General features: G+C 44.5%; 1 protein-coding gene across 4 annotated transcripts in view; it reads right to left on the bottom strand.

Annotated features, from left to right (window-relative positions):
* PTPRZ1 (protein tyrosine phosphatase receptor type Z1) overlaps positions 1 to 10,635 on the bottom strand; it is a 163,588-nt gene extending 152,953 nt beyond the window's left edge. For 2 of the 4 annotated variants that reach the window (XM_029073263.1, XM_029073264.1), the window contains exon 1: positions 10,326 to 10,635. In XM_029073263.1, the coding sequence (XP_028929096.1) occupies positions 10,326 to 10,383 (58 nt within the window). In that variant the 5' untranslated portion in view covers positions 10,384 to 10,635. The remainder of the gene's footprint in view (positions 1 to 10,325) is intronic. The other 2 variants (XM_029073265.1, XM_029073266.1) reach the window with 1 other exon arrangement.
* Between the last annotated feature and the right edge of the window lie 2,973 nt (positions 10,636 to 13,608).

Raw genomic sequence — 13,608 nt, 5'->3', positions numbered from 1 at the left:
GAGAAGCTAAGTTGCTATGGTAGACAGCACCATCACTTGTGTGAGTTATTGTCCTGAGATGTGCGATATGCTTTACAGGCTAAGGGACCAATACACAGTGTCCAGTGGAGAAAATGCTAGCTCCCTTCTGCTTTGGAGGGTGGATGTTCTCTGCATTCTCCCACCTAATCCAGTTCTAAACTTTGCCTCTTCATTTTCCAGATCCTGCATCCCACCTTGCACTTTGTGTACGTTCTCTTTCCCCTTGGGTCAGTTTTGATCGGCCAACACCAGCCCTCTGCTGCCCAACAAGGCAAGGACCAGCAGCGGAATTTTTTTAAATGGCATTTGTTAAGTGCTTACTACGTGCCAAGCACTGTATTAAGCCTGGGGTAGATACAAGCTAATCAGGTTGGACATAGTCCATGTCCTACATGGGACTCACAGTCTTAATCCCCATTTGACAGATAAGGTCACTAAGGCATTGAGAAGTTAAGTGACTCACTCAAAGTCGCAAAGCAGACAAGTGGCAGAGCCTGGATTTCTACCTAGGTCCTTCTGACCCCAGACCTGTGCTCTATCCACTTGGCCACAATGTACCACACTATTCATTAAGTACACACCAAAAAGGCAGTCGTTTCCCAAGCTGCGGCTCATGACAAGGTTCAATCAATCATTGGTATTTATTGACCCCTTACTGTGCTCAGCGCACTGTACTAAGCACTTGAGGGAATACAATAGACACAGACCCTGCTCACAGGGAGCTTACAATATAGAGATAGACATTATAGATGTACATAAGTGCTGTGGGGCTGTGGTGGGATGGCTATCAAAGTGTTTAAGGGATACAGACCCAAGTGCATAGGCACTGATGAAGAGGGGAAATGAGGGCTTAACCCAGGGTTTGATCTCTAGCTCTGACAATAAAATATGATTGGAGGGAGATTGGGATGACTTTCCTCGCAAGAAATTATGGCTGAAAAGGCTGCTGCATGATTCAACTTTCTTTTTTTTAATAGTATTTGTTAAGCGCTTGCTATGTGCCAGGCACTGTACTAAGCGGTGGAGTAGATACAAACTAATCAGATTGGACATAAGGCTCAAGGAAGTAATCACCATTTTAGAGATAAGGTAACTGAGGCACAGAGAAGTTATGTGACACAGCAGATACAAGTGACACAGCAGACACGTGGCAGAGCCAAGATTAGAACCCAGGTCCTTCTGACTCAAGGCCATGCTCTGCCTACTAGGAAGCACTGCTTCTCTCTTCTGCATTGATGTGCTGGTTGCCACTCACAGCCCATTTCTAGTTTCAAGGCTACCCTATAATAATAATGGATGCCCCACCGCTGCCCAACATTACCACTGCTAATAATAGTATTTGTTAAGTACTGATGTGCCAAATACTGCTTTGAATGCTGGGGTAGATACAAGGTAATCAGATCAGACACTGTACTCACATCCCTTTTATCCCAAATCAATCAATCAGTGATATTTATTGAGCACTTACTGTGGTGCAGAGCACTGTACTAAGTGCTTGGGGGAGTACAACAGAGTTGGTAGATGTAATCCCTGCCTACAAGGAGTTTACAGTCTACAGAGGAGCTTACCTTTTACAGGGGAAGGGGGGGGGAGCAGGTATTTAATTGCCAATTTACAGAAGAAGGATCTGAGCTTCAGATAAATTGTCTTGCCCCAGGCCACATAGCAGGAAATGGCAGAGCTGGGACTAGAAATAGAGGGGGAGAAGTGAGGGGAGAAGGAGGAAAATTGGGGGAGAGGTTTGGTGTGTGTGTACAAGTGTACATACGTGTATGTGAGACCCTTTGTGAGGGCTCAGTCCCTGTAGATTGGCAATTATAAAACTATTCTGAAAGTTGGGAAAATTGATAATTGGTAAGAGACCTAGATCCAAAAAGGGTTTAGACTATTTCTCAGGGCCTTGAAGCATTTAAAACTCATATGATAATGAAAGAGAGCAATTTAAGAACCACTGACTTCTCTTTGTGGCACTCTTGGATAGGCATAAGATCTGCAACTCAGGAATGAAGTTGCCACAGCTAAGAAGAAAATAGGTGGGTCACATAAAGGCACAATCTTATTTAAAACATTTTTTCCCCATCACCAACTCAGGGCAGCCCTGCTCTTTGAAATACCCAAAAGCCTTACACCCATCATTCATTCATTCATTCTTATTTATTGAGCACTTACTGTGTGCAGAGCACTGTACTAAGCACTTACTTCTATGGTTCTGTCCACCTACATGTAACAATGACAATTAATTCCACAATACCCAATGTCTATCAGCTGCCCACTAATTCCCTGCTTGCCTAGTTGAAATGATTTAGGGAGTCACCACTGGATTTAGCCCTGATTTATATTATTAGAAATTGATTAGATGGGGAAGGAATACCATTTAGAGCTACTATTTTTAGAACCAAGTAACTTAAGTCACTTAAAACATGAGGATTTCCAAGACAAAGCAGAGAAAGGCTCATTTTAAGAAGCACATCCTTTAAAAGATCATCCACCAGTTCTTAAGAGCACCCAGATGGAAAGAGTCAAGTACAGCCAGTTCTTCCATACCAGGTATTTTCACTACAAATTTGGATTAGAGAATAAGAGGAATTAGAAAACATTCTTCCCACAACACACGTCCATGTGTTTAGAATGCATTTGTGGACTAGGAAGGGGGAAAGGGAGAGATAGAGACACAGTAGTAGATACAAGCTAATCGGTTTGGACACAGTCTATGTTCCACATAGGGCTCACAGTCTTAATCCCCATTTTATAGAAGAGGTAACTGAAGCCCAGAGAAGTCAAGTGACTTGCCCAAGGTCAAACAGCAAGGAGATGGCAGAATCAGGATTAGAACCCAGGTCTCCTGACTCCCAATCTTGTGCTCTGTCCTCTAGGCCACACTGCTTCACAGCACACTCAGTGACCAGGGTAGCGGTCCCCTGATCTTCCACTCCTAGTCACTTTTCTCATTTTGGACTCTTTCCCCAACCCCACAGAGATCCTCAAATGCCATGCTCTGCCCAACTCAGCCTGGGTTTTCTGAGAGGGAAGGCATTTTGTGCCAGGGTGGTTAAAGGCTAAACTAGGCTTCCCAGCCTTCACCAGGCCCATATTCCCTGCCCTCAGACTCAGGGTTGGAGATTGGTATTCCACATAACGAATGTTGTCCTTCTTGGTATGGCTACATCTCAGAGTGTGTTTCTGCAAACCCCATCACTTTTCAGGAAAAGACTCAAGACTGCCAATGCTCATAGATGACTGGATTTCTGGTAAGAAAATATTTTTCCCAATCCCTCTGGGTCCAGAAGAAACCTCCCCTGTCTCATTCCATATCAGCCAAATTCCTCCTTGAAGCTCAACGCTTGAAACAATGACTTTGACCGACTGACTAAAACTTGTGAAACTTTGCTCTCATTAATGTTTTATTTAGAGCCCCCACATTGTTGGTCCCACTAAACAGGAGACATCATGACTAGGTCTTCAATTATTTTAGTCACACAAAATAAATCTAGATAGAATGGGCCATAGGTACCTACCTGCCAAAGCAGTCTGCACAGATATTTAGCATATTCTGAAATTCATTTCTCACTTTTCAGAAAGTATCTCTATTACAGCATATTAGCTTCTCCAATGAATTAGCTGCCTTGTTTTTTTCTCTCCTTTGCCTCTGTTCTCATCTTCCCCTCCATTCCCCCCTCTTTCCCCACCTTGCCCCACCATATACTCACTTATAAGGAATACACTGACTAATTCAACTAGGTTGTACTTGTGGAAAAGGAAATCAACTTATCAGAAAAAGGATGTCATACAAAGGCTACATGACTGATGCATGTTGAATGAACAAATGAATGGCAAATGAAGCCAGAATATTCAAATTGCTAACTAAAAGTCCTGGGTTCTGGAATTTAAATTTACCTTTTTTCTTGTAAAAGAGTAACAGGAGGAAATGTCAGCTTACTGCTCATTTGACATGGGACCGAGATTCGTCAGGAAGCAAATTGAGTTCCTTAGTTACAACCATCTTTAAAGATCTGTAGTCATAACCCAGGGAATCAGGGACAAGCAAGTTATACAAATAATGGCAAGTCTTCATTTAACCAATAGTTTCAATCTCTTCATCTAGGTTTTTGGGTTTTTTTTTTTTTACCACCAAGAGATAGTTGAATGATTTGGGCTTCACTTCTGTGGTTCACTTAGATAGAGGTACTCATGAATAATGACAGTCCAAATACAGGAGCAGGAGGCAAATGAGGATAATAGATAATCTATAATCCAAAGCAACCCCTGAGAGGTTAAGACTGGGGGAAGAGGAAATAACTCTGAATATCTTGCTCGATTAAAAAAAAAAGATAGTGATTCACAACTTTTTCAACTTCCACTTTTTCTAGGTCAGCTCAATTCTTTTGGAAAAAAATGGACAAGATTAAATTTAATCCAATTCAAAATCTGTCATCAACTATGCCTCCTGCCTCCCAGGCGGGGATGGATTATGTCTTTGAAGTAGGTTGGGCAGCTTTCATGATGCCAGAACACAGAGAGAGCCCCAAAGGGCTGAGATGTGGAAACAGCCTGTCCATCCAGGAAAACTTGTCTTCGGATCAAGTGGCTCCCCACAGCTCAGTAGTTACTGGGGGGGAGGGGGGAGGTGGAGGACAACTGTGTTTTGGTGGGGAGAGGTGTCACTGCACCTCTCCTTAACCCTACTGCACCTCCTTCCTCCTGGGTTGTTCACCTTGTCCCCAGTAGTAACTTTCCTCTTTTCTTCAGTCCTTTCCCCGTCATCGCTACAGAAGATGATGCATCAATTCACCATCAACACTGGACTGATGTTGCGATATATGTGATGCCAGAACAATTCCAGTCACATCACATGGTACTCTAAGCCTGGGAAGATGATCCCAGATGCTCTTTGAAACTAGCTTCCCATCCCTCTTCCCATGGTGTGCTGAGAGATGAGGTGTAAATGTCACCTCCTTTGGGGCCATGGAGATTTCCACCCATGGGGTACAGTCACCCTGCTTACAGATACATTCAGGAAGGAAAGAAATACTACTAGATAGCCATCATGCTCTCCCGGGAAGTGCTTCTGAGCCAACCAATGCAGTAAGCAAAAATAAGAACAGAAATTACATTTCAAGAGTTGCTAAGATTTGCTAACCAACGTTTGAAGTGCATATTTATTTTCAGCATACATTTAATTTCTCCAGAAATCCCTTTAATGCCACAAAGATAGTTCCCTTTTCCTACTCTTTACATTTAGTACAGTTTCTTGAAAAGCATTAACCTCCAAATGGAAAACAGCAGGGGATATACTTTTGCCCTGTTAAATCTTGATGGAGGATTACAAGATTCTGAATTGAACACTCATAATATGAAATTTCCATCATTAATAGTGTGCCCTGTTATGATAACATCTGACCCCTAATTTACTTTTGAATTAGATCTCATTTTGATTACATCTTTACTCTGCTTGCTTTTTATCATTTGGCAACTCTGATATGGACTGAGAGGGGAAAAGCAGGAAGACAGAAATTTTGGGAAAGTCTGGGTATCCCAAAATTGCCTGCACACCACTTTTCTACTTCTGAGCCACCCTTTACCTTTCTCTTCTTGAGTACACTTTTCTCTTCTATTTCAGAGCTCTATCAAAATTATTTGAATGATTGTTGCTTCATTTTGAGGGGGGTATTTTATCTGTTTCCTCCATTAAACTGCAAGCTTTTTGGAAGTCTTCCTTCGTAATTCCCCTGGGCACTTAGTATGTTAATGGTAGTGATGGCATTTGATGATTTTTTAAGCAGGAGAAAGTAGAAAATAGAAGGCTGTTCAAGGAGTGGACAGACTGGAAGAAGATGAGTCAGAGTCAGAAGGTGAAGCTCAGAACATAGGACATCATCATCAGTCCACTGACCACTGAGCATAAAAGACAGCGCCAACTAAGACTGCACAGGTAAATTCCAAAGCAATCTGTCTCACTTCAGTACCATCTAGTACTTGCTCCCACAACCCTAAAGTGACATTCTACCCCTTAGAGTTGTCATCTGAAGTCAGACAGCCAAAGCTGAGGCTCAAAGACCATTAGGTTTGGTCTTTCTGGCTCCCTAGTAGAAAGACTGGATTACAGGCCCTCAATTAATAAATACCACTGATTGAAATGCTCAGAGTCCTTAGAGTCATCAAGGAGAAACATTCAATGAATCCTTGCTACAGTGAACCAAGTGTTCTCCGACTCACCTAAAAAGGGTTGATGGGCTGTGGTTAGAGCACCGAGGAAGAGCATGGCCCTTTTAATATTGTGAAATGAGCATTTTATCTGCCCTAGTGCTTTTCTGCCTAAAAGCTCAAAGCACTTATTTGTGAAATTAATTGGAAGATTTTGAAATCACTTTGACTCGACACAACCACTCTTTAGAATGAAAGTTTCCTCTGCTTTTCTCAACTCCTATTTGGTTTTCATCCATGACTCACATTTAAGCTTCCTTACAAGAAAGCCTTTGCTGGGCCTCTCCTCAGATATATTTGTTAGTGAGGTGAGATTATTTGAATAACTGCAATTGGCTAGGTCATTCCCTTCTTCAATGGCCACACCCACCGGTAAACTTCACAGGGTTCTGTTTTCCTCCTTTTCCATTAAATCCAGAATGATTGCGGAAAGTCTTTGTTTGGGCAACAGTGACATATATTTAAACTTGGGATCACTCATGGTACCCTGAATCATGCTATGCACTAGGTTTACGGTCCCTGCTGCCAAAGTCAAGTGAATAATGGCTAAGAAGGTATCAAGTGCACTGAGCAGGTGTCAGATAGGCAATATGATTTGCAAAAAACAGCCTAGACTTAGGAGGAATAGACACACAGACCTGGTTTAGGCTGAATCAGACTGCTTTAGACATTTACATGACCCAGCTAAACTGTGAGAAGTACATTTTCTCAAAAATATATTTGAAGCCACCTTCTAAAAAGGAAATCCAATAGGAAGAGTAGAGAGATGGTAATGTTTAGTCCAAAGAGATGATCAATTAAATACCCAGAGATTTTGGAGGATGTGACACAGATAAATTAGTCACCTCCAGAATTGCTTTTCTGTGCATCGGAAATTAGTCGGGTGAGTTGAATTTTGAGCCACAAGAATGCTTTCAGGAAATTAGATCTCGACATTTCTTCGACTAAAAGTACAACACACTAAGCATCCTCAATAGTCTCAGTGATCGAGATAGTCAGGAGCATCAGTGTCTCCTCTGTGCATTATGGGAGACAGAGCTCTAAATGAAGTACAGTAATGGCCCACTTTGTCATTCTCCATTAGAGGAAGTGTTATCTCCTGAGATGGGAGGATGAGTGGCCAGTCCCATGTACCGAATTTCTACAGCAGTGGTAAAGATCAATGTCTTCTGTCCTTCCTTGCTTAGTCTGGACACAGAAAAGTTAACCTCAGTCCTAGTCCAACTGTGAAAGTTTTCTTAACACATTCTCAACTCTTTCACACCTGAACCTAGCTTAAGCAACTCCTGGTTACAATCCTAATAAACTGTAAACTCCTTGAGGGTGGGGATGGAGCCTTCCAACTCTATTGTATTGTGCTCTCCCAAGAATTTAGTACTGGGCCCTACCACAGTAAGAGCTCAAATAAACACCACTGATGAACCATCGGTTAAATTCCTTTTGAACTTGCCCATGACAAGGGCAAGTCTCAAAAAATAATGCCTATTCCAGATGCCACCTAAAAGGGAAAGAGCCTGGATTCTTGATTTATGGGATTTCACGGCAATCAGGGAGGGGAAAAAAAAAAAAGAAAATCACAATCTCCACTCTCTGATTTAATTAAAGAGAAATTATCCTCCTGGAAGGAGTCATCCATCACAGCTGAGAAAGTGGACTCCTTCAGTACACACTGAAAAGCCATAGTGTTGGGATGGGAGGTAGAGAACAAGGTAAATGTTTTCATTTTAATTGGCCTAAAAGCAAAGTGCTTTGATTTCCTGCACAGGATCTTGTACTTAAAACTCCTGAATCAATTACCCTGATTGCTCACATCTGAATTTTAGGTTTCCAAGGAAGAATAAAAACTTCATAAATTAGCATCTGTAGGGGCTCAAACACACTCCGTAAAATGCTATTTTATTAACAACTAATTTTCCTCTTTCTTTCCTGCTAAAAGCAAATCAATGGATATTTGTATAACCACGGACAGGCAGGATCTGGATAATATCATTCCGTTGCTTAGAACCAGGAATAACCTTACATATAAAACATAGCCTGGACTACTGGAAGTAATACTTGGTTCCACCTTAACTATGAGTTTTACTGTACATAATTCATGAGAACTTTGTTTAATTGGACAATGTCAGCTGTGGACTCTGTGGGTCAATCATCGAGAACTCAACAGGTTGTGTACAAAATGATAATTCTTTCAAAACTCAAAAGTTTATATTTTTCTTAAAATTATTGTTTTTGGATGCCAAAGATACCCCAAAAAGTCTAAATATCGAGAATATCCATATTTTATATCTGGACCCTTACCATCTGTCTGGTTGCAAAGAGGTACAGTTCACTGGCATGCGAATAAAATTCTCACTATTAGTAGACAATAATCATCTGTTTTTGAGGCTTTGTTGTGCCAAACGCAGCACAATCTATCGGACAGAAATGTAGGTTAATGCCAACTTGATCGAGAGCAAATCTAACCGTAATGATTTGTTTATAAACAACTCTAGAGATCTTTATCACAAGAGCTTGAAACTTGACAATCAAAATTTTCTAATCGCAAGTGAGGTGGAAGTTAATATCCCAGCTCCAGCTATGTTTTTTTGGGTCAGGGGAAAAAAACACAAAACCCTTTATATTCTGAAAGTGTGCTTTTCCTCTGCTCCTAAGAATCAGTGTGAAACAGGACATGCCATTCTGCTCGTAGATGATTAGCACAACTGAGATCTGTCACACATGCAAACGCTATGTTGATTGCTCTAGAATGAAAAATTAGAAATGCCCACTGTGCCAGGGGAGAACAACTAATTAAATTTGACCGTCGTATTCTGGAGGAATGAACGGAATGAATGCATGATGGATGGATGCATTCGTAAATGGAATAACAGGCTTTTTTTTTTTTCCCTGAGACTTTTCCAGCGACCTCCTGGCTACCCGGCAGTAGCAACAGGACTGTTGAATGAACTGGAAGGGAGGCGAGGGGGATATGCCTCTATTTCTTAACCTTAGACGTTGACAATAAATTCTGCCCTTAGGATGGAGCTGCGGGAACTTGAACACGACTCAATCTAGGAGGTGCAGGCGGCCACCAACCCAATCGGGTCGCCGCTGGTGGTCTCCCCTCCCTCTGAGCCTTACCGAGTCCGACAGGAGCAGCTTTCACGGTCGTGCAGCTTGGCCGGGAAAGGGAATTATTAGCAGCCTATGAATTAGCACGAGGATGTCGCTTCTAGAGCAGGAGGGGCCCATCACCCCCTAAAGAGCCCCGACCCAAAAGGCACGTGGAGGATCGGGCGTCCCGGGGTGAGCTCCTTCCTACTAAATGCCCCCCTGAGGCGTGCTTGGGGAAGCAGCATGGCCTAGTGGCGAGAGCACGGGCTCGGGAGTCAGGGTCGTGGGTTCTAATCCCGCCACTCGCCTGCTGTGAGACCTTGGGGAAGTCACCGCACCTCTCTCGTGCCTCAGTTACCCCATCTCTAAAATGGGGAGTGAGAGTGTGAGCCTCATGTGGGACGGGGGCTGTGTCCAATCCGATTACCCAGCGCTTAGAACAGTGCTTGGCACATATGTAAGCGCTCGACAAATACCCTAATTATTATTATACGCAATGGGGCAGGGGTTTTCCCAGCGGCTCCCCCCCGGCCGATCCGGCAGAGAAGCGGCGTGGCTTAGTGGAAAGAGCCCGGGCTAGGGAGTCGGAGGGCGTGGGTTCTAATCCCACCACTTATCAGCTGGGTGCCTTTAGGAAGTCACTTAACTTCTCTGTGCCTCAGTTACCTCATCTGCACAAGAGCGATTAAGTCCGTGAGCCCCACGTGGGACAACCCGATTACCTTGTATCTACCCCAGCGCTTAGAACAGTGCTTGGCAGAGGATAAGCCCTTAACAAATACCATCGCTATTATTAAGGCGAGAAGGGGAGGCAGCTGGGGAAGATTTGGGGGGGGGGGGGGGAAAGGTGGGGACCGGACCCCATCCAGGAGGCTGCTGCAGGTTGCCGAGGGGGGCTAGGGACCATAATAAAAGGGGCATTCGGCCCCCCCCCAGAGCGCTTAGAGCAGTGTTTGGCACATAGTAAGCGATTAAGAAATAGCATCGTTATTCTTCTTCTTATTACTCACCGACTCGGCAGATCCAGCAGAGCTGCAGGCAGGCGAGGAGGCGGCCGAGGATTAGCATGTCCACACCGTCCCGGGGCCCCCCTGCCACCTCTTCCCCCGGGGCCTCGGCGGCTCTGGCTGCTGTTGATGCTCGGGGAGGAGGAGGAGGAAGAAGAGGGGAAGGTTTGGGGGAGGCTGGAGGAAAGGGGGTGCGGAGCCTGGGGGCCCGGGAGGATTTGCTCTCCCGATCTCCGCTCGCACTGGCTCCGCGGCGCTGCGCTCTGGGTGGGTGTGTGTCTCTCTGTGTGTGTGTGTGTGTGTGTGTGTGTGTGTAGGGAGGAGGAGGAGGAGAGGGAGGATCCAGCCGGGACCCTCCCTGCCGCCACGATTTTCCGGGCTCAAACGGAGGAAGGAGAATGAAAACCACTTCTCAGTCTCAGCTGCCCTGCCCTTCCTCCTCCCTGCTTCTTTCCCTCTTCCTTCCTGCCTTTCTTTCTTTCATTCATTCAATCGTTTTTATTAAGCGTTTAGTGGGAGCAGAGCACTGTACTAAGCACTTGGGAGCGTACCCCAAACAGACACGTTCCCGCCCACAACGAGCTCACATTCCCTCTTACCTTCTTCCTTTTTCCCCCACTGCCTTCCACTCATTCATTCAATCGTTTTTATTAAGCGCTTACTAGGAGCAGAACACTGTACTAAGCGCTTGGGAGAGTACAATAGAACAAGAAGCAGACACGTTCCCGCTCACATTCTCTCTTACCTTCTTCCCTTTCCCCCCCGCCTTTCATTCATTCGATCGTATTTACTGAGAGCTTACTGAGTGCAGAGCACTATACTAAACGCTTGGGAGAGTACAAGAGAACAAACAGACACGTTGCTGCCCACAACGAGCTCACATTATCTCTTACCTTCTTCCCTTTCTACTCCGCCTTTCATTCATTCATTCAATCGTTTTTATTGAGCGCTCGCTGTGAGCAAAGCATTGTACTAAGCGTTTGGGAGAGCACAATTGAACAACATACACGTTCCTGCCCACAACGAGTTCACATTCCCTTTTACTTTCTTCCCTTTCCCCCCCCCCCAGTCAATCAATCGATCAGTGGTATTTATCGAGGGCTTACTGTATGCAGAACACTACACTAAGCACGTGGGAAAGTACAATGCCGTTGGTAGACACGTTCCCTGCCCCTAACGAGCTTTCATTCATTCGTTCAATCAACATTCATCCAATAGTATTTTTTGAGCGCTTACTGTATGCTGAGCACTGTACTAAGCGCTTGTGAAAGTACAGCATAACAAATAGTGACATTCCCCGCCCACAGTGAGCTTACAGTCTAGAGGAGGGGAGGCAGACACCAGTACAAAGAAATAAAATTGCAGATGTGTACATAAGTGCTGTGGACCTGGGAGGGGGAAGAGCAAAGGGAGCAAGTCAGGGCGATGCAGGAGGGAGTGGGAGATGAGGAAAAGTGGGGCTTAGTCTGGGAAGTCCTCTTGGAGGAGATGTGCCCTCAATAAGGCTTTGAATGGGGGAAGAGTCATTGTCTCCGCAGTAATTGTCTCTGCAGTCATGCAGAGCACTCTACTGAGTGCTTGGGTGAGTACAATACAACAGGCAGGGAATGTGTCTGCACTTGGGAAAGTACAGCACAACGATAAATATTGACATTCCTTGCCCACAACGAGCTTACAGTCTCGAGGGACAGACAATATACATAATTATATTCATATAACATCAAATATGTTCATAAGTGCTGTGGGGCTGGGAGGGGGGATGAATAAACGGAGCAAGTTAGAGTGATGCAGAGGGGAGTAGGAGAAGAGGAAAATGGAAGCTTGAGGGGGAGACAGGCATTAATAAGAATAAATTAAAGACAAAGGCAATGTTGGAATATAAGGCTATGCACATAAATGCTGTGAGGCTGAGGGTGTGTGAATATCAAGTGCTTAAGGGATGCAGATCCAAGTGTATAGGTGACACAGAGGGGAGAGCTGGTAGGGGAAATTGGGGCATTAGTCAAGGAAGGCCTCTTGGAGAAATGTGATTTTAGGAGGGCTTTGAAGGTGGGAAGAGCGGTGGTCTTTTGGATATGAAGGGAGGAGGGAGTTCCAGGCCAGGGGGAGACTATAAGCTCCTTGTGAGCAGGGAATGTATTTTATTGCTGTATTATATCTCCCAAGTGCTTAGTACAATACTCTGCTTACAGTAAGTGCTCAATAAATACAATTGAATGAATGAATGAATGAAGATCGTACTTTGGCTTAGTACAGTGCTCTGCATACAGTAAGAGCTCAGTAAATAAATTCAATCGATTGAATGAAAGAATGTGGGCAAGGAGTCAGCAGCGAGCTAGGTGAGATCGAGGTACAGAAATAAGTGGGCGTTAGAGGAGTGAAGTCTGTGGGTTGGGTTGTAGAAGAACAGCGTTTTCCTTCCTTCTCTTCCCCATCTTAACTCTCCCCATTTTTTGCCCTGTTCCCCTCCCTTCGTCTCTTTTTTCCCTTCCTCTTCCTTGCCCTCCATTCCTTCCTTCTCCCTTCTCTTCTTCCCTTTTTCCTCCTTCCCTTCCACTCTCCCCGCCTCCACCTTCTCTCTCTTTCCCTCTCCCTCCATTTCCTTTTCTCCCCTTCTTCCCACTCTTTTCTTCATCCTTCCCCCCTTGACCCTTCCAGCCTTCCCTGTCTCCTCCCCTTTTTCTTTATACTCCCCCCGACCACCTCTTTGCTCTTTCCCTTTTCTTAGCCTCCACCATTCTCCCCTCGTACACTCTTCCTTTCCTACCCATCTTCCTGCTCCTCCCTTTCAATTAAGTACCCTGAAAAGCATGAATGAAGCAGCCCAGCAAAGTATGTCAGGATGAAATGGTTGAATAAATAACTGAATGTACAACTGCGTACCCACATATACATAAGTGCTGAGAATTTAGTGTTAAGTATGTAAAGGTTAAGGGAAGTTAGTGCGTTTATGTGACAGAGGGTAGGGAATTAATCAAGGAAGACTTCTTGGAGGAGGTGGGGTTTTTAGGAGGGCTTCGAAGATGGGGAGAGCTGTGATCTGGCAGAATTAAAAGAGCATGTGCTCCAGGAACAAGGAAAAGTGTGAGCAAGAAGTTGGAGGCAGGGGAGAGGAAAGTGCAGTTAGAAGGTGAGCCTGAAAAGAGTTGGTACGTAAAAAAGGAGAAAGTTGGTGGAGAGACTTGAAGTCAATTTTAAAGTGTTCCTGCTTGCTGCGAAGGGAATGAGGTGGCTGTTGGAGGTTTAATGAGGGATGGAGAGCTGTGTGCAGAATGACATTTTAAGA

Source organism: Ornithorhynchus anatinus, chromosome 10, assembly GCF_004115215.2.
Source record: "Ornithorhynchus anatinus isolate Pmale09 chromosome 10, mOrnAna1.pri.v4, whole genome shotgun sequence".
NCBI classification, from domain to species: Eukaryota; Metazoa; Chordata; class Mammalia; order Monotremata; family Ornithorhynchidae; genus Ornithorhynchus; species Ornithorhynchus anatinus.
The sequence above is the reverse complement of the archived record's forward strand: the minus strand, read 5'-3'. Positions and strand labels throughout refer to the sequence as shown.